The following is a 21,999-nucleotide window of genomic DNA, read 5'->3' as shown; positions in this document are numbered from 1 at the left end:
TAGTTGCAACAAAATTTTAAGTGAAAAGGTCGAGGCATGTCAAAAGAAACCTCAGATGATGTGGGTGACAAAACTCTGGTAATGACATGTTAGGGGGGGGGGGGGGTGTAGGCTTCGGCATTTCTTGGAGGGGGGGGCTCAGCCCTCTACCCCCTCAGAAAACTCTGGAAGGGGGTCGGGCCCCGGAGCCCCCTATACTTGGCTCCTATCTATGATCATTGTATCTAGCTGCAAATATAATTTTTAAGTTTCATACATGTCCAAAATATATTCACCTGTTCATATACTATTAGGAAACCAAATAATTTACTGCAGGAATGTGCATTAGGGATCTACAACATGTAACTGAAGTAAGAATTTGCAAAAGTATGATTATCAAATTCACAATTTGCAATAATATTGCCCCGGAAAGCCTGTCAGAGAAGAGCTGCCTTAAAGCAAGGGTAAGTATTTCTGCATTGGTGGCAGCCAACTGCTAATGCATCCAAGTCTGCAAACTCCATTCCTGTGCTGCCATTGCAGGGATCCATCTTTTATATATGCTTATTTGGCTTCATGAACCCAGTGACTATTGCCTTTGCTATCACTGCTTATCATAACAAATTATCGGGTGTCCTGCAGCTGGGCATATAGCTGCAATTAGCACTTTTTTATTGAAGTTTTGCTGAGTAAGCGGACCTCAGGAGAGAAAAAATAGTGCATTAAAGTTAACGTAGTGTCCAAAGTTAAGCCCCTTGTATGCGTAAAGCTTGAAATGTGTTTTAGCTGCCAGAACTAGTGCTGTGTGAACTCCCGATATAAAGCAAATGCAGAGGAAGAGCCCAGCCTACCCTCTTCTCTCGTCTGTTCATTTCTGATCTGTCACGCATGCAATTTTTCAAATGCACATAATAATGTCATAGTAATAGTGCAGAATACCAAACTGAAACGTTTATCCAGGAGAAAACACAAATTTTGCCATTGCTGATCATCAAAAAAAGCAGCTGTGAGAGAGACTTCCCCAAGTGGCTCCATTTGCTCGGTATTTTACACTAAGCTTACGTTTTGATGTCTTGAATAGATTTTCTTTTGGTTTCTTCCGTGTCATGGACAGACAGTCATGAGTTGCGACATTTGTTAGTTAACCAATATAAACAAATTGCCTGAAGATATTGCTAGCCATATTATTCAGTTCTTAAAGCAGTTCGAAATGAAGTTCCACTCAACACTCAATCATTAGCAAATCGGGTGGTTCCATAGGCATGACCAAGGGCTATATTTTGTAATGATTCATTTCATTATTCTTCTTGCATTCTATTATTCGTGTGGGCAGTGCTCAAACGCTCCACATAGAAAAAATAAAAAATTAAATTCTGGGATTTTATGTGCCAAAACCACAATTTGATTATGAGGCATGCCGATGTGGGGACTCCGAAAATTTAGACCGCCAAGGGTTCTTTAATGTGCACCTAAATCTAACTACACTTTCGCATTTCGCTTCCATCGAAATGCGGCCGCGGTGGCCGGGATTCGATCCCGTGGCCTTGTGCTTAGCAGCCTAGCACCATAGCCACTAAGCAATTATGATGGGTTGCTTCGCGTTGAGTGGCTGATCTTAGTAATAACAGTGTCCGATCTCTGTTTGAGCCAGTGAGGAAAGATTGCATTATGAACTTGATAATGGATAATTAGATGGATTCTGAGAAAACACGACCCCAGAGCCATGGCCAGAGTCCCAACCCAAACCAGAGTCATAGGCACGAAGGTGTCTATGACTTTGGTGCCTATGTGTGCATGTACATGTGCATGTGCATGTACGTGTGCACACATATGCTCCACGAATAAGAAAGCACCACACTTGAAGAGGTTATCCGGTTTGTACACACCGAAGTTGACTTCCAAGTCCTTCCTGAAACCGCAGTTTAAGAACTAAGCCAGTTAATTCTAGTTGACAACACTACAGTTCACTTGTGTCTTCTTGATATGAGCAACAGTCGAACTTCTTACCTCAGCATGTTATTCACCTAAGTGCAGACTTGGCCAAAATTATATCCCTGGGCTTGACGTTTACCACAACTTGAAATTTCACTTGTGCTGTACTTGCCAAGTACATTATTAATTCGAATGTTCTGGGTGTTATGCGGTGAAAGCATCTTTTGTCCTAGTCTCGTCTTCTTTTTTAAAACTTTATTACCTACCTCCTCCACAAGCTGTAATGCAAGTGTAAGCATTCTACCTAGATCGTTGGTAGAAAGCACCGATGTTGACTCACCAGTTTAAGCTCACATTGAGAGTTCTGCAGCAAAGCCGCGCGGTTCTGAAGAGATCGACCAGTGATGAAGATGATGAATCTTTAGTCTGTGCCGTGCTGTGGCTGCAAGGGTCTGTGCAGGACTCGTTGCAAGCATGGCCACATCCCTGTAATTCAAGTCAAAGTTATATTACATAAGCTTTCACACTTTCTTTAGCAAAGAAAGAGAAAAGCAGAACCAATATGGTGCACACGGGCATGCTTTGCAAGAGGTGCGATGCTTACAATTACAAGCCTTGGATAGTGTACATTATCATCTGCATTTTGACCTTTTCTTTGTAGACTTTTCAAAGCTTCGATCATGCCATAGTCTGGAAAACACCTCAATATCGCACCTACTGTTTGTTCGCAATGCAGAGCAGCGTCAGCGCTGAGTTTACTAGATTGGGGTAGCGGGCAGTGGAATCCTGCCAGTAGGTCAGCACATGAGTGCTTTTCTCGGGCCTTTGTTCTCCCTATGGTTCTAGCAGATATTCTTTAAACTCATCCTTTAAAAAGTGCACTTTGTGGTAAACTTCTGGGAGAAATCAGGTTTAACCTAATCGTCATAAACCTCAATTGGGGTGCAAATGTAGGGTTTTATCTGAAAACAAAGGACTGTAATCATGTCATTGTGTATCTTTTGTACTTTCTTTCGTGGTCTTTCCTCCTGGCGAACTTTTTCCTTTGGTATACCATTCAATATTCTCTTCCTTAGCCTTTCGTGTTCAACATAATTCTCAACTTTTTCTTTGTTAAGGGTTGAAACATATGGTAAAATAATGTCATTTCTTTTGGATTTTTTTATATCCACATCAACCAACGAGCACACAGGTAGCTGCCAGTAAAGGGGATCTGCAAACTGTGCACATTAAACGGGTAATGTTATGTGGGGTCTAACAGCAGGCACTGTCGCTAATTAACTGTATAGGCAGCCTGCTACTCCACTTACCAAGCTGGCAACAGGAGACCTGCGATTCCATCTGGCTGCTCGATTTATAATACCAATTGCTTCAGCTTCCTTTTTGTTGTGCATACACCAGGCTAAGCTCTCTGGTAGAAGCCTGTAAAAATAAACAAGCAAACAAACAAATAAATAAGTAAATAAATCATGTGAATCCCATGCACTGTGGGAATCGGTGCGAGTGAAGCTTAAGTGAGTCAGTAAGACAACATTGCTCTGTTACCCTTGCTCTGTTATGGCGCCTATAAAAGAGTACAATTTAACATTTATAATCTAATGCCACTTTTTTTCTTGCCCACAACTTTAAAATACCTGCCTTTAATTCTCCCATGTTCAATTTTATGCACATTAATTAAGTTGCTCTTAATGTATATGTTGTACTTGTTTTAGATGTGCTGAAATTATACCATCTTGCGAGACAGTATTCATGTTGGCTACTGAGCAGTTACCAACATTTAGAAATGCTTCATTTATGAACTAGGCTTTTGTAAAATTTGCAAGACAAACTGATCAATACAGCTCAAACCTTACAGTCCACTACCATGGCATGATCTGCAGGAACAAAAGAAAAAAATATTTCTGGAGCTTTACATACCAAAGCCACGATATGATTATGAGGCGCGCTGTAAGGAACGGCGCAATGGCACTCGACAAGGCGTGCCCTCATCCTCGCATATATAAAAGGATGAGCGCAATCCTAGTGGCACCTGCAGCAACTATCCCGGCTAAAAACAAGAGTGCATAATTTTACACTTGTAGAGCCGAGCAAAATGTGCAGCATGATGATGGCAGATGATGTGTAATGATGACAATGCTTCACATGCTATAGTGGAGTGATTCGAATTAATTTTGATCACCCGGGGTTTTTCAACAAGCACCTAAATCTAAGTACAAAATCGCTTTCACATTTTTCATCTACTATCTATCTGCAGGAACGGTTCGATTATGATTCTGGGTAGTACCAGTAGTAGGGCAATAGCAGGATTGTGGGTGCAGCTAGAGCCATGGAGAGACGCCTCCAGTCGGGCAGCATGTAGGCAGCCGCAGCAAGCAGGATCTCGCCCAGAGGGAAGGCTAACTGGAAGAGCAGCACACTGATCAGCCGCCGTGAAGGGCCCACCAACTCCACAGCTGCACAAGAATGGCAATGCCCACGCTGTTGTCAAGGGCTTACCTTGTAGGCCAAATGGAAGGTTCAGGCAGAGGAGAAAGTAAAGAAGCACTTTATTCTGAAACTATGTTTCATGCTTGCTGCCAACTGGGGTACGCATTGTATTCAATGGCCAGGATTTATTGTAGTAAAAAGCACCACAATAGCTTGTTGGGGAAACTCCTCTAGGGAGAATATAGGAGATGACAGGAGATGCTGAGGATATTGTGGCACTATAATGGGCTACGACAGCATAGTGAGGTGAATCCTGAGGAGGGGTTATGTATTGAAGTTTGTAAATTACTGTATCTAGTTGTTTATGGCTCACACTTTCTTTTCCTGAATTGTTACACGATTAAATCTTACACGAGTCAAGATAGTATTTACATGCATATATATTAACATTTTTTTTAAAAGGTTAAGCTTTACATGACTCATGTTTATGGCTTCTTGCTCATGCGAGTGGTACATATTGAAACATTCTTTCCCAAATTATTGCTCTCAAAGTTGGGGTGCAGGCCTTGCACGAATAAGTGCAACACACACTTCAGATTAGGCAAGCTGGTTCCGTCCACTTTGCACATTCAAAGAAGGGACGAGTTCAGGTTTTGAGGACGTTTGTCACTTATGGGAGTTGATAATATAGGGAGGCTTAATTGAGGGCTTCTGGCACTTGCATCCTCGTTACAGGTGAGCCATACAACTAACGCTACATCAGCAAAAAGCAGGTTCAGTTACACTACAAATGGCACCCAATAAATGCTGTAACTACTCCTAATCAATTCATTACCACAGGTGGCACATGCTTTCAGGCCTGTTTCACTGTATTTTTCCAGGATACAACCGGATTTCATCCTGTAGTATGGTCAAGGAACATGGCTACACTATGGCTGCTGGATATGGCAATAGTGTACGTTCACACTTATCAATAAAAGGAATTATGTGCACTTTCATGCTACAACCTCCTGACAATGTCTGCTTCTTAAAGGGCCCCTCACCAGGTCTGGCCATATTGAGCTGACATGCACGCTAACGATCATGTCCACTAAGTATTGCATCGCTACATGCTGTGGAAAGAGCTTCAATTTAAAACCGAGCACCATCTGCCACTCTTCTCACGGGCACCGCGCTCCAAGCCAGAGGGATGACGTATATGCGCAAGTGCGCCTACGTACATGTCTGTGCTGTGACATGTCGCTCATGGTGACACGTGACTTCGAAAATTATTTAAGGCAACATCTGTTATGGCAACATAACAGATGTTATGGTCTCCTTCTGGAAATTAATTTCAATCTGATACGTCTTGCAAACTCACCGGCTACAATTCGTAAATTGCAATATATGCCATAGGGTAATTGAAAAGTTAATTAGGTAATATTTGTTAATTAGTTTAGTGTGTTTCGATTTCTCATGCTAGTAATGTCCGCCACTTTGAATAATCCAGCTCAAATACTAAAATTATGCTACCTGCCATCAGTGCTTTTTAATAATTACGTAAAACTTAAAAATTATCAACTCATATATTGTCTACGCTATCGAAGACTGTGTTCTTGGTAGAAAATGAGAACACAATTGCTAGTACTTAATATACAAAACACAGTTCTACCGTTAAATACAAATACAGCTGCAGTGTACTGATGATGTTACTGCATTTAAAGAAAAATTTACAAGGACAACTGCACAGGATAAACTAAAAAAAAAAAGCCTTAATATAGCAATTCATTCACAATCCAGCAAATATATTTCAAAAGTGTTCCTCCTATCTTTCGCATTCATTATTGCTATTGCACTGTTATAACTGTTTGCCCTCTTTTTCTTTTTTTCTGAACATTAATTTGCAAAGGCCTGCAAGGAATTAACTGCACTTTGCTAACAGCCAATGACGTGGTTTTCACTTCTGCCACACATCCTATGATCAAGAGTTTGATCAGCTACGTCCTTTTCACACAGAGCGTGAATGCAGCTGCACAGTCTGCGTTATTCGTAAGTTAAACATACTAGCACTTCATACATTCTTGTGTTCAGAAAGTGAAAAGCAATACAGGCACAACCTTTAATTTTCTGAGCTTGGCCGCGATTGAACTAGCGGGTTTTGGCGTACCGCACTTGCGCCCTCGCCACGACGGAAAAGTGCAATAGTCGTTAACTGAGCTGGTTGGAATTGAGACAAAGATATGCATGTTCCAGCAAGTAAGGAAAAATGGAAAGGAGCGCAGGGGAAAAAAAGAAAGACGACAGGATGGCATTGGTGGTCCAGCCAGTTTAGGATTTGGAGCAATTTATGGAGCAGGAAAAATGTTTTGGAGCAGTTTAGGAGCAGCACCACCAGCATTTCGGACAGTTTCGAAGCATAAAAATTTGTCTTTTTGGAACATTCGTAGTAGTGAAGCTTATTACTGTGCAATGAGTAAGTGCTGCTCAAGAGTTAAGCAAGACACAAAGCTAACAGTGACCAATTAAGCTTGCCTTCCCACAGTCAGTATACCATGCACGGTATACGGCAAACATTTTTATTTGGGTAGACAAGGAACTTAATTTTGTAAACAATTAAATAACATTTTGAAGCATAACGAGAACAAAGATAGGCGCCTAGGCGCAAGACAGACATAAAATTACAAATGAGCTAGAACAATTTGCACCGCCAGGCACAAGACAAAAAGTGACGGCAAATATCTTATGTGCAATGAGAGATTTGCTTTGATATGCTTTACCACGCAAGGCAAAATGTGCATTACGCCCAATAACAATGCTAGAAGCTCGACATGGGACTATGCATCTATGAACTGCGCCAACTTGAGATGCCTCCGTACGGTGTGTCGTAAAGATGGCGATGGCGGTCGAGAACAGCTTCCCGTGTGTCGCGTGGTCTCTGCGAAAAATTCGGCGTAAAACCATAATTTTTGTCGCCGCCACCCGACCGACCTTTCGAAGCACTACCTTTTACTGCCCCCAAGGGCTCAAATTGCCACAGACACGTCCGAAATAGCTTTGAAGGCCGGCCAGCACAATTATTTGGCGTATCGGTGCTCGTACTGTGACAGCAGACGGCGGATGCCCGCGTGTATAATTGAGGAATACATACTTGCGTCCCGTGACAATTGCTCCTTACTACTCTTGGTATGCTTCGCTGCCTAACACTGCCATATTGAGGCGAAGCTGACTTCCGGGGACCGGTATTGTGTAACGCGTCGTGCTTTCCGAGCTTTGAAGCCATTGCCAAAGATTAGAAAGGCGGAGTTGGCGCCATTGCTAACAGCGGCGAATTGTTTTAATGAAAAAATACGGCACCGAACAGGAAGAAGTTTATTAGCGAACGTCAAAGTAGCTAAGCCTAGCGTTGCCGCGGTGGTGGCTACGGCTATCAGCGGATCTGCGTGCGAGAGCGCCTGTTCAAGGCGGCGAGATATCAAAATGCCGGCGGTGGTGGCTTCGATCAATGCAGTTTGGGCCTGCAGTCATGGTAAAGAAAAAAAAAGTCCGGAAAATCGGACAGCGAAGGCTATTTGCATCCGAAATTTCAGACGTTCTTACTGTGGCGGTGCCGCGAAGGCGTCCGAATTATCGGGCACGTCCGAAAAATTGGGAGCCCGAAAAACTGGTCGTTGACTGTAGTTGCATAACCCCACTGAAAACATTTCATTGCCGTGAAAACGCGGTAATACTGCACTTTTGCCCAGTTGGCGCAAATTGCACTTGAGTAGGCGCAGCTATGAGCGGGCAAGTTGAATTGTAAACAAAATGGCGCAGTTGGACCGCCACTGGGATAGGTAGCATGCTGGGCTAATGGGAGCTGCCAGTAGCTGTCCTTGAAGTATATTATATCTGCAAAACGATATATAAAAACGGAAAGAAATGTGAATCGGCGCATCCAAGCAGCGTATTCACAGCCCTTTCACTGCAGAGTGAGTACCTCTGCATGCTTCGGCGGTAACGCTCTGACCGCCGAAAAAGTCGTAAATATTTATGGGAGATTATCAGGCAGCGCTTTTTTTTCTTCGTGTAGATAAAATTATTCCTAGTTGATTACCAATGCTCGCGCCGCATTTGCACAACGCATCACGTGAAAGCAAGCTTGTACGAATATTCGAAACTTTCGAATCGAATAGTCTCTATTCGTAAATGCGATTCGAATACTTGTCGAGTATTTCAAAATGTCGACTGCGCCGAGATAAACGTAAAATCGGAGCAAAAGTACGGTAAGTTTTCACCCCCGCGGGCATAGTATAGACATGAAACATCAGAACTTGTGTAGTGCAGCAGGCTACGTTGCTTGGATAGCCCCACTTTACAGTATGTACAGCGATCATTCGCACACTTTGAAGAGGCCTGTGCGTGCGAAGGAACTACTGGTTTGTTCCTAATGCTCCATTTGTGCTTTTAATAAAGAACGCTTCATAGCTTACTATGTAATGACAGCAACTTGCTAACTTTATTATAAGAGTATACTGGGAGGGTGGGTGAACATGATTTTATAACAGGGCGTTTTTTTTTTTAATGCACCAAGTTTTTTAAAATTGCCTGTGGCTAATAGCACGATTCTAATCCTTGGGTAACAGAATGGGTACCAAGGGAAGCGCAGTAGAGGACGGCAGAAGACTAGATGGAGTGACGAAATTAGGAAATTTGCTGGTGCTATTTGGAGTCGGTTGGCGCAGGACAGGGGTAATTGGAGATCGCAGGGAGAGGCCTTCGTCCTGCAGTGGACATGAATAGGATGATGTTGATGATGATGATGATGAATTATTGATCTAAATTTTACCCGATCAGGCAGACATTACTTCTATGAGAAATCACAACACTTTATTAAAGAATTAGCATAACTGAGTTAATAAGCTTTTTGGTTATTAACATTACGGCCTCTATTTCAATCTACGAATTATAGCTGGTGAGTTCGCGAGGCGTATTCACTTGGAACGAATTCTCAGGACTGCACCAGTTTCGCGATATTAATTTTAAAGTGTCCGACGAAATGCATTGGTGTTCCAGTTGCTTTTGTGCTTGAATGAATAAAACAGCGTTTTATTAAAAAAAAAAAAGTAACTGGAACGCCAATGCATTTTGTCGGACGCTTCGAAAATTAATATCTAACTGGTGCAGTCCTGAGAATTCGTTCCAAGTGAATACGCCTCGCGAACTCACCAGCTATAATTCGTAGATTGAAATAGAGGCCGCAATGTTAATAATGAAGTTAACGTAATTATGGCTAATTATTTAATAAAGTATTTAGATTTCTCTTGGAAGTAATGGCTGCCTGATCGGGTAACTTAGATCAAGGATTAGAATCGTGATATTTGCCACAGGCAATTTTTTAAAAATTTGGTGCAGCTAGAAAAAAAGAAAACACCCTGTATTATTCGCACGATTCCAAAGCTCACTATTTTTGAATAAAAGGCGCGTTCAAATTTGCATGCGCGTTACAATTGTAACTAACTCAACTCAAAATCAAAAATGAAACAGATTCTTAATGCAAGGTAGCTAGCCACACAGCCATGGAATAGGTCATCTAAGAAAGCGGCCCTCGAGACATCGGAAGGTGGATCCATGATGCGTGGAATGCCCTGCCGCAGGCGATGGTTGCGCGAGCCTCCAGAAGTGGGGCATCTCTAATGCCATTAGATATGGAAATGAAGATGACTTTCCGTGGTGGGTAGACAGCGAAAAGAAGTGTCGCCTGACTCCGATAGCCACTAGCCGCTCCATGATATAGTGTGTAAGCGCGACTGAACGAAGACGTGGAAAGAAATAGATACACGAGACAGCGCGTTCAGTAGAACGACAGAAAGCTGAGCTAGTTGGTAAGGATTCATTATGCAAAAATAGAAGTGAGGCGTGCAGACAGGACACAAGTGTAGAGAAGTAGACAACACGTTCAACAAGTAGACGCGTTCAGTAGCACTTACATACACTATCATGGATTTAAACGGACACTAAAGATTAATATTAAGTCAACGTGGACTGTTGAAATACCATCCTAGAAACCTATAAACGCTTGTTTCATGCGAAGGAGAGACTTACTTTAAGAGAAAATGCGTTTTGAAGCGTCCGCGTACCTCTAGCGCAGTTCAAATCGCCCGCCCTCCGATCGAGGAGTGGTGACGTCATGTCGCAACGTCATAGTGACGTTGCGCCGTCGGTAATGGCGCCCGCAGGCGGCGCTACGGCTTTTCTGCGCAAAACGCAAACGCGCGGCCAGAAACAGAGCCAAGACAGAGCCGACAGCAGCGCGAAAGCGGAACTATATGGTGGCTAGCGGAAGGGAAAGCGCGCGACGATAAGCTGGTTCTTTATTTTATGACGCCAACTTTGACGCTCGTTGACAATGACGCATTGGCTCGCGATGCTGGGCTTGACTTCAGCGATTTAAGCACTGATGAACGTGACCTGCTGCTGAGGGCTCGCGTTGCCGGCGTCGTTGCGCACTACTACGATGGCAACTATATGTCATGGCTGTACATATTCACACATTTGTAGCTTTTCCTTCGTGAAAACCAAATGCCGCACTCACCGTCTTCGACCTGCAGTTGTTCTTGCGCTTCGGAGAATGCAGGCAAGACCGACGGAACAGCGCTACGGGCAAGCATTGCTTTGAAAGGCACTCCACACGACTTCAGTTAAGTCGGCGTTGAACTCGCAATCCTCTGGACGAAAGTGCAGCGAACACACTATGCGATTTTTCGGCTCTTTCCCAACGCGCTGTGGCAGAGGTACGGCACTTAACCACTTCGAACGGAGAGGCTCACTCGTTGGGACACAGTGATAAGTAACGTTGGATTCGCCGCTGCAACTGCCCTTGGCCAAGTTCCGCGGACCGTTCGCGCATCCCACGACATCACATGGACGTGGCATTCTCGCTGCTTGTTCCAAATGCAAGTTTCACGAGTCAGCAGAACCAGCGCAGCACGACGCGATAACGAAACAACTGAAACTCCAAAGTGCGCACGGCGCATAGTCGAGCGCGCAGAGTCGAGCGAAAACGAAGCTTTTCGATCACCCATACTACTGAAGGGTGACGCCAAAATGTTATTTTTTTAGAATTGAACAGAAGTAGACAAGTAGCATTTTCTTCCGTCTCATAGCCTAATGAAATGACCTTTTTAATACGAGTAGTTGAGTACTAGTGACATAAATTATGAGGAGGAGTGCCTTCGTCATCGGGCTGTACTGGAATGTCGCTGGGGGGTCTGAAATCGTGTCATGCATTTACCTCAATTTCTCGGTTACTAAAGCTCTGTTCGCGATTATATTGACGCCTTAGACGTTCTAGAGCATTGCTTTATAGCTTTAACTTGACTTCATAGTAACCTTTAGTGTCCCTTTAAACCAACTAGCCCGCCAACGTGTTTTAACGAACTTCATCTTTAGCCGCTAATATTCAGCTGTATGCGTGTCTGTGTGTCTTTGTATGTTCGATAATATCGTTTCAACAGAGTACGCGTGAACTCATTTTTCGTTACTTGATGAGCGCGATAGAATCGGCACCAAGTTATTATTATTATATCTTTAGATATTTGGGCGGTAATATAACAGCGCTTTACTATCTGTGGCGCGGTAGAATCGTGCAAATACGGCATTTGCGATAACGCGGCTATTAATTATTAGAACAAGATGTTCGATTCGATTCGCTTCTGGCACTATTCGATTCGTATTCGGTCTCAAAAATCACTATTCGCCCACCCCTACGTGAAAGCGAGGCCCTACCCTAAGGTGGCTTCACAACATCGACAGTATGTTTGCCGTGAAGCCAGCTTGCCGTCAGCAACGAGGCGTACAGCGAAAAACGAGCTGCGTAAGACAGTTTCCTGCTGTTGCTGGCGAACAAAGGGTCACGGTTAGTTTGAAGAGACACTAAACGATAAATTTTGATAGGCTGGCGCGTTCTTCTGCAGTAACGATTAGGTAAAAACTTGTAAGTAGATAAGATGCGACATTCCCCCTTACGGGAACATACGGTGAGCTATAATATATATATATATATATATATATATATATATATATATATATATATATATATATATATATATATATATATATGTACACGCACACGCGATATTTTTGAGTCGTGGAATTCTCGAAATTGAATGGCCGCGACACAGTAGTGTATTACAGAAGTTGTTTTTGTCCTCAAATTGTGAGTCGATACTGTACGCAAGCAAAAATATATGCTGAAATTGTCGACGATGATTATCAATGTAAGCGAATAATCCGGAAGAACGAACGAACGAACGAGCGAGCGAGCGAGCTCAAGGGTGAGCGAACCTTGCCAAGCGCTCCACAAAGCTCACTCGCGACAGTGCCCTCTCCTCGCAACTCGGCAGCGGGAGAGAAGAGCGCCCCCTTTCTTCGGCGCCTTCACCCGACCACCGAATGCCACGAAGTTCGACCACTGACCGCCAACCGGGAATGCGCGCGAAAGGGGCAAGAAAAGCTATTCGTTTTCAAAATTAAAAATTAAGTTCGCTTACACTGATATCAGTGTAATGCTCGTCGCAATGTTGCAACGTGCGTTACCCAGAACTGTCATGCGTCGGTACCGTAATATTGTAAACGTACGAGAATATTATATGTATATATATACTTTCTTACCTAGGACGAAGGACGTTTGGTAAAGGGCGGTAGCTCCCATGGCCGTGATTATGCGCGTCACCGTGAACTGCACGTAATTGCTGGTGAACACTGTGGCCCACGAGGCGAACATGAACACAGGCGGGATGAACAGGAAGCAGATCCGGCGGCCGTACCTGCGAACCCGGGCGCCGATGACTACTGTTACGACTTGGGCACGTGTATAGTTTTTGCCAACCGTTACACACAGCCGCGCTGCGCCCTCCGCTGGGACCCTTGATTGTGGAACTTTATTTTTTCTAAACAATAGTTAGAGCATAAATGGCAATTAAGTGTTGCAGCAGTTGGTAGAATTTGGCCTAATTTATATCAAATATCTTTATTTAAATCGACTTTTCCGTTAACGCTTGCGTTGAGGCTAGTTGGAATGACGTAATTAGAAAAAAGTGCTGCATAAGTGAAGACACACACGAAGCGTGAACAGACGAAGCGCTCCGTTGTCTGTGCGCGTGTTCAAGCTGTGTGTGCGTGTTTTAACTTCTGCAGCGCTGTTTTCGAATTAGGCTTATATGTTGCCTAATGAAAGGTCTTGTGTTCCGTTTGTGCGCTTGAACTTGAAGAACCATAGTTACCAAAAAAAAAAAAAGAGGGGGGGGGGACGCGCTCGCACTTACCTGTCAGAGAGATGGCCAAACAGCACCGATGCAACCATGACGCCCACCATGAACAGTGATTGCGATGTGCTGACTAGCCAAGCATCCTTGCAGACCAGGTTGAACTGAAATGTAGCGAGGGAAAACACGGCGCAACCGTACAGCACGCGCTTCAAAAGGTGCACAAACACACACATAATTAAGGGGCAAGCGGTAGAAAAATGTCCCATATCTGATCGGCGTGCTGGGCGGATCGGTATGAAAGGAAGCAGCTGGCAATTCCTTTCGATACTCAAGTACAACAATACGAAGCCTTCAAATACCAGAACCATATGTGTGTAGCAGCTCTCGCAAACTTGATAAAGTCGAAGTTTCGTTTCTGAAGTAACCGTTGCTTTAATACCGCGTGGTGAATCTTCAAGCAACGATCGACGACGAGCTGACTCGTTACTGCGAGCTGCTTCTTCCGATACAATCTACTATAACGTTCTGAGCAGCTTAGTCCATAAAGCTATGGGCCCTGCATCGTGCGGTACGCGGTACTCCCGCACTCAGTCCCTGGACAATTAAATGCACTACCAAGAATTTTCCAGACTAGCGAAATTCGTCGTCAAGTTCGCTGAACTGCAAAGTTTGCACCGCTACGAACTTCAGTAAAACTGAGTGACTTCCGTGTGTAGAATACATATGTCGGTTTGATGAAGGTAGAATTTTAATTCACGGTGCACTCACGGTTGTAAACTGCACAGGTACGTGGAAAAAAAAGGCGTGCGCACCTCGGTGACTATGGTGCTGTCAAACTCGACGTTCGAATAGATCCAGCGGTCGCAACGCTGCGACGTGTTGAGGAAGTCCTCGGGCGTGCAGCCTTCCGGCGCCGAGCTGTTGCGGTCGTAGCGGTAGCACTGCACCTCGTCCATGCTGTGATCGGGGATGGCGTACGTCGCCCACGGCTCGTGGAACGTCGTGCCATTGACATCGCAGCCGTCGATGAAGCATCTTGGCGCAAAATGGGTTAAAAAAGAAGGCAGATGGGGGATTAGACGAATTTTATGTCGATACCGTTGAAGAATAGCACGTGCACTGTTATGACGAATATGCGTTTCCAAGCTGGCACCAAAATGCGAAATTTGGGTGCCATATACCGCAGCGTCGGTGAATGTAAGAATGTAAAGACGAATACGTATATAGTATATCATTGTTAAAGTGCCGCAGTAAATGACAGGAAATATCTCGGTAACTCTGTTTCCAAGGCATTTAACCGTCAAAATCAAGACAGGCCGTACAACTCTACACACAGCACACTGGAGCCAATCAAATCAAGGTTCTTCTTTTTTTTTTTTTTTGCTCATTGGGTATTTGCGACTCTCTCCTTCCCTCCCTTGTTCATGGCGATAGAAACGTCTTGGCGGAACGACGCCGATGGTTTGTGAAAAAAACGATAAAATCATAACCGTTAAAGTGACGACTGCTTTTTACAGTGCATGCACTGCATTGTCGGTGCATTTCCGGCGTACACTAAACTTATTAATTGGTGCTGCGACGCCACTGTAGCTTCGTACGGCGGCGATAACGCTACATACGACGGTAAAAGTAGGATACGCGAAGTATTTGCATTGTTCAGTGGTCGCACGGAGCACGTCTGGGTCGTTAGGTTACAGCGCGGTCACGGTGCAGTGTGAAATTGTAGCGCCGACGCCGGCTTGCAACGCCGTGGCACTTCGAGCACTTACGCGTACCACGTGTCTCAGGCTTAAAGTTAACCGCACTCTGTAGCGACTAAGTATTCGATAATAATGCAGCTCCCAGTTCTATAAGACAATGCAAACGATCAAGGCAATACGATCCGATTATGAGGCGCGCCGTTGTGGGTGATTCAGGATTAGTTTTGATCATCTAAGCACACGAGCCCTTGCGTTCTTTTTTTTCTCCTTCCCTTTCGTCCCCATGTAAATGCTGCCGCAGCGATCGAACTCGGCACCTTGATCTTTGCAGTGCGACGTCATAGCCACTAATTAATAAGCTACCGCGGCGGGATGTGGGGCTGTCATATGTGTACGCAGCGAATACGACATCGATGCGCGATACTTGTCAGGGAAAGAATGACGATGATAGGTGCACATGTACGCATAGACAAATGCGACAAATATCTAGATAATTAGAATTCTGACGAGGAGGAGGAGGTAAACTTTATTGCTCTAGAAAGAGTAATTCAGCGGTCAGGCCGGATGTCTTCATCTTCTATTGGTTGATGACGATCTCCGGCCTACGTGTTTGGCGCCCCTATTCCAGGGCACCACTTAGCGTGGCTGCTCGTCGGGCATGATCCACCAGCCTCCGTTGGAGGCTAGGGTCGCCACTGGAGAGCACGCTCTCCCACTGCTCCGCACTCCGATTTTCTATTTTGTGGAATGCCTTATTCGTATTGCACACCCATGTGATGTGATAAAGTGTGGGTATTGCGCCACACCACGGGCCTGTCCCTGTATTGACTTGGGAACATTTTGCATAGTATATGTAAATTGGGGAAAGTTCCTGTCTGCAGCTTTCGCCAGTAAACTGCCTGCTGTTGAGTGAGTGTATTGTGGGGCGGGGGATATCTGATCCTCGTCCCTCTATGGTAATTTAGTATGTCAGAGTACGTTCGGATCACTGTCATGAAATGCTCAGGATCTCTGTTTGGGTCCGCTCGGTTTGTATGCTCGCGAGCGATCCTCTATCAACCCTTTGGTTGCCCTCAGTCTCAGTGTGCCCCGGAACCCAAAAGATGGTGTGTCTAATGTGTTTATTCTGTTGGCCAGCGCGGAGGAAGATTTGGAGTGCTTTTTGACCGATTCTGCCGTTAATGTAGTTTCGGCATGCTTCCTTGGAGTCTGTTAGTGGAGTCTGTGTAGTCTGTCTTGGATTCTGAACCTTTTGTGGCATACAGACATGCATAAACGAAAAAAGGAAACCGAGGGCCCGATTTCTATTAGTGATATCACAAGAAGCCAACAAACAAAGACACCAAGGACAGCATAAGCGAAATTACATGTAGGTACTTATTAAATGAATAAATAAATTATCAATAAACGGAAATTAAAGTGAATGAAAAAAATATCATGAGCCATTCCACTCTGTGAAGGCGGTTGACCAGCGAAGCTGTTTAGCACACGACACGGAGGTGACACACAATTTTGAACAAAGGTACGAACTCATTTACTGTATTGATGGGTTGTCATTATTTCACTCGCAACTGCAATCACATTCTTTGATAGCGTCAAACCGATGCACGTACGCCACTGGGTGGTCGGTTGGGCCAGATCGATGTGACATCGCAAGATGTATGTGTGCAACACGGAACGCGTAAACCGCTCCCTTTTCGGTACCGGCACATCCCGATTGAAATCACCGACAATGACAACAGGGGTAGTGTCATCGCAGCTAATTCACGCAAAGTGAGTAGCCGTGCATCTTACGGGACTATGAGTCATTGCACTTTTTGCTTGCTCACGGGGGTATGAGCCATTGATGATGACAGTTTTCGACATGCTGTTTTTTATGCTGTATGCGCGTGATTGGAAAGAGTTCACGTGCTGTTCGCTTCACTTTGCTGAGCGCTTGTAGCCTCTGCCTTACGGGGCTATGGGCCGTTGATGATGATAGTTTTTGTTTGCGGAGAACAAAAATGCACGGAACCCTGGCCATATACAGCTTCGCTGTAAAAACAACTGGCTGCAGGTGGGGGCACGAACGTACGTCTTCGCATTTACACGTGCGATGCTCTTACGAATTGAGCTACCGCGGCGCCGTTTTCCCAACCACTTTCTGGGGCATTTACGTTTATCTACTAGAACTAAACCTTGGAGTGTTAGCCAGCACCACACCTCACGGCCTGGAACATCCGCCGCCTTCGAGAAGTAATCCCTCTCAAGTTGTACAGCCGCCCTGATTTTTAATAATATAGCGCGAGCGTCGACTGAACTGCTGGTGAGCGCCTTATAACGGCGATAAGCGTGCAACAAGAGCGTGCAACAAGGCGAGTGCAACAAGGCAACAAGGCTCGTGCGCGAACTCTCGCCTTGTTGCACGCTTATCGCCGTTATAAGGCGCTCACCAGCAGTTCAGTCGACGCTCGCGCTATATTATTAAAAATCAGGGCGGCTGTACATCCATACTTTGCGGGAACGAAGCTGTTCCGGTACTCTTTTCCCTCGTTCAGTCAGCGATTGGAACTCTACCGTATATCAAATCCCGGCCGCGGCGGCCGCATTTCGATGTGGGCGAAATGCGAGAACGCCTGTGTACCGTGCATTGGCGCACATTAATGAACCCGAGTTGGTCAAAATTAAACCCCAGACTGTCCCACTACGGCGGGCCTCGTAATCAGGTCGTGGTTTTGGCACGCAAAATCCCAGAAATTGTTAACTCTGCTGGAGAGTGCACTGTGGAGGCCATCTCCGAGGAGTGACCCCTGAATTATATGTTGACGCTTCTGAAGATTGTATAATAACGCCTTATAACCCTCCACGGCTTGGGCAGCTCTTGCTGCCTGCTGTCTATGTAAACAAATAAACAAAAATAAACGAACAAACTAACTTTTCGGTCAACTACGTGCAAATGAAGTGCTGAAAAGATTATTTAACCAGATTAAACTGTAACGCTGCTCCTTATAGGCAATGAAGCGACACGGACATTAGCCGGCGCACCAAGGTGACGCCACGGCAGACGGGCTAAATGTTCTGCGCTATCAGGGTAAGATTATCTACAAAGCCAAGAAAGCGCAAATACGGCGACGGTCTGACCCTTCCTTTCTCGCACTAAACAACTAAGCGCGGCAAAGGCCGCCGATACCCAAATCTCGAGCGCCTTTCGAAGTGCCACCCGGAGAAATCCGGCAATAAAGTACCTCGCAGAAGTACCCCGAGACCCTCAGACACGAGACGATGCTCAAGGCGACACGCCTGGAGATGTATTCGAGACTGCCGACAAGGTTCGCATGCGATAAAACAACGCCGGAAACAGATAAACAGGCACGGGAAACCGAATTTCGTGGCGCACGCAGTGTAGTGACACAGCAAAAGTGTTTCCGAGTTTGTGAACGCGGCATACGACAGTTTCCGTATAACGAAGCAACCGCGTGAAATATTGCAAAAGAAGTGAAATGTGTGGCAAGTTTGATGCACTTAGAATTCCGCAATTGCAACGTGTGCGTAATTAAATAGAATATGAGCAGTTGAATTAGTGGGACCGATATTGGAAGCTTACTGATTACGATTTGTCGTGTCCGCCTATTCACGCAATCTGGCTAAGCTGCGGAATGATGCGCTACGCGCTCCACGCGTGCTTTTCATCTATGTGTATTAGCGATATTAAACAGCAATTGTTGCGAGTGACGCTTATGCGCATCCTTCTGTTCAATCTTAGTTTGTTACCGCTTTGTTTCCAAGATGCGTGGGATAGTATACGATATATCCATCGCTTGTTTAAACCAACGATTTCTGTCGTGCAGTTCTGTGCGGTTCGTGGAAAATGCGTGAAACTACGGGCTGCGAACCCTCTGAATGGATCCGGGATCTAACCGCGTGCGCATAACTATATGTGTACATTAAGATGAATCTTAATTAAGATGAACCTAAGGAGTTTCTATCTAAATAGAGTAAAACCTCGTTACAACGAAGTGACAGAGGGAGCCGAACATTACTTCGTTAAAATGGAATTACTATAGAGATTGGTGGGAGTGAATTGAAAAAAAGAGACCACAAAAAAAAAAAAAAAAAAAGAGAGAGAGACGGGGTAAAAGACAGAAGCAGTGTACACGCAGCAAATAATTTACTCGATAATTAGTTTTGGGCGCTGAGGAATGCTGCTGAGGAAAATTTGACGAACGCAGGAGTAAATGAGCTACTTTGTGTTCTTTAACGCGAACAATACGAAATTCCGGTGATACCGTTAGCTCTCCAAGGAGGGAAAGTGTGGGGTATCACAACACTTGTGCGGCTCTGCGGTGTACGCCAGGTTATTTCGTTTTCCCGAAGACGACAGGTAAGCAATGTTCTGCTCGGCAAGCGTTTGAGTCTCGTTATTCGGGAATTTCCTTGCAGTCGCGGAAACCATAAACGAACCGGAGTAGCTTGGTGCCTCTGTCTGGTGACCGTACATTACGTTCGACGAGTCTGCGTTAACTTTGTTCTTGCTTGGCGTTTCAATAATTTTGCCCACTTACGCTGACATGCGCGATCGTAAAAAGAAAGAAAGAAAGAAAGAAAGAAAGAAAGAAAGAAAGAAAGAAAGAAAGAAAGAAAGAAAGAAAGAAAGAAAGAAAGAAAGAACTAGTTTGTAGACAAACGTGTAGTGATAAATTATTGCTATGTCTCAAGGCATGCGATGAGCTTGCAACGATTATCTATCCGATCACCAGTTTTGCATTAGAGTGCTTTATGAAATTTGGTTCCTAACAGACAGCAAATCCCACGCACTGTGGGAATCGATGTAAGCGAAGCTGTTCGCTTCGATTGACGATAATCAGCGGCGATGTTGACGGAGAATGTTTCAATTTCTTCGACGTCTATAGCCCAACACGAGAGTGGCGAGTAGATGTTAAACGTTACCTCACGTGCTCCACTGTCGTTTTTCTGCGTAGTACAAAGAACAAAAAGTGTGTGTGTGTGTGTGTGGGGGGGGGGGGTGATTGCTGGAGGTGTTATGCGCCATGCTTCATAATCTCCGAGAAGGTTGATCATTCTCATTGCCTCATATGGCACACCACATCGTGGCAGGAGTACTAAAGTTTAATTGAATTATGGCGCTGCACGTGCCAAAACCACAATCGAATTACGAGTCACGCCGTAGTGGCCGACTCCGGATGAATTTTCCTCTGTGGCGTTCTTTAATGTGTCCCTAAATATAAGTGCACGAGCGTTTTGACGCGAGCTTTCTTTGCCTCTCCCTTCGGTTTCCCACTGCTGCTGCTGCTGTCTGGCACACCGCGTCGGCGGGTGGTTCAGAGCGTGCTGCAATTCGACGCGGTGCAAAGGTACAAACGAGATTCTTGCATCGCATTTCCTCTCTGCTGCGCTCCTGTCATGTATTCACACGCTCTGAACCACCCCCCTATGCGGTGTGCCACACAGCAGCATCACCAGCAGCAGCAGCAGCAATGGGAAACTTGAAGGAAGAGAAAGGTTCGCTTTAAAAAGCCACCCGAAAATGACGCAAGAGGACCGGCCTGCAGACGTTGAAAGCCGTATCACCAATGCAGGGACCAGGTTATCCGCAGCACACATTCGAATCCGGCAAAATCGAACTACATTGGCGAACTACTGCGCGACTCCTGATGCTTTCTCGCACAGGTGATTGAATCGTCATCTCTGCAGGCTTATCAATAAAACGCAATCAAATGTCCAGCTATCGCACGTGCTAATACCACGCGCGACACCGACATACCTGTGCTCGGGTGTGGCCGCCAGGAAGACGTGCGCCAGCTGATGCGCGCCGCTCAGTATGGGCGGCAGGCAGGCCAGTATCTGCACGTACAGCTGGAACCGGCCGTACTCGCCGATGTGGTCCAGGACCTTGTCGAAATCCATGACGAGACAACGCGAGGGGGCAGGAGAGCGAGACAGCATGCAGAAGCGTCTACAGAACAGCGGGGCTGGAGGGCCAGACCGGCAGCAAAAGGCGAAATCCTGAGCTGTTCACTTGTTTCTTTTGTCTCTTCGCCTTTTTGTTTTCCCACGGCGTCACGTTCCCTGCAGAGCAGCCCGTCGGCGCGCCGGCAGGCGGAATAGTTGCCGAGGTGCAGTCGGCGTTAGCGTGGTGTCCCTTTCACTGCTGCTGTTACGAGGCGCTGGTTCGGGGGAGCAGATACACTGTGGTGTTACAGTTGCGCCACGATAGCCCACGAGCAAGCAGCAGAGCTCGCGGTAAACCGAACGCAGGGCCACGAGACTCGCCGCTCGAGTAGCCTTTCCCGGTCGCGCGCTTTGCCGGCACTGGTGGCGCAGACACGGGCCAACGCTGGCTGCTGCAGCTGAGCGAAGAGCACGGCTGGCACGGCCCGGATGGATGAGCTTATCTATCCCGTCTCGCGGGCATCTGCCGACGCCGGCTGTCGATGAAAGAAGCCGGCGTCGGTGCGCTCAGAAGAAGATTGGCTGTATAGGTATACATCGTGCTACCGTGGGTCTTTTTCCGAAGCGTGGGCCGTCGACGCCGACTGAAGTGACCGTCAGACCCTGAGAAACGGGAGCTATAGTTTAAATTCTGTGGTTTTTGGTGCCAAAGAGCCAAGATACGATTTTGAGGCACGCGACACAGCGGAGGGCCACGGATCGATTTTGATCACCCGGGGCTCTTTAACGTGCACTCAATGTGTGGTACACACGATCGTTTAATTTCTTTTTTTCTTCTGCATTCCGCC

The 21,999-nt window shown here is 45.6% G+C and overlaps 1 protein-coding gene across 1 annotated transcript in view; it reads right to left on the bottom strand.

Annotated features, from left to right (window-relative positions):
• LOC142585431 (organic cation transporter protein-like) overlaps positions 1–21,685 on the bottom strand; it is a 31,431-nt gene extending 9,746 nt beyond the window's left edge. Inside the window, exons 1-7 of the mRNA XM_075696194.1 lie at positions 21,024–21,685; positions 14,375–14,597; positions 13,620–13,723; positions 12,967–13,121; positions 4,196–4,364; positions 3,222–3,333; positions 2,252–2,397 (exon numbers count right to left, since the gene is read on the bottom strand). Coding sequence (XP_075552309.1) covers positions 2,252–2,397; positions 3,222–3,333; positions 4,196–4,364; positions 12,967–13,121; positions 13,620–13,723; positions 14,375–14,597; positions 21,024–21,205 — 1,091 coding nt within the window. The 5' untranslated portion in view covers positions 21,206–21,685. The remainder of the gene's footprint in view (positions 1–2,251; positions 2,398–3,221; positions 3,334–4,195; positions 4,365–12,966; positions 13,122–13,619; positions 13,724–14,374; positions 14,598–21,023) is intronic.
• Positions 21,686–21,999: the final 314 nt, after the last annotated feature.

The sequence above is a fragment of the Dermacentor variabilis genome, chromosome 6, assembly GCF_050947875.1.
Source record: "Dermacentor variabilis isolate Ectoservices chromosome 6, ASM5094787v1, whole genome shotgun sequence".
Lineage (NCBI taxonomy): Eukaryota > Metazoa > Arthropoda > Arachnida > Ixodida > Ixodidae > Dermacentor > Dermacentor variabilis.
Note: the sequence above shows the minus strand (reverse complement) of the source record. Positions and strands in the feature narration are given on the sequence as shown.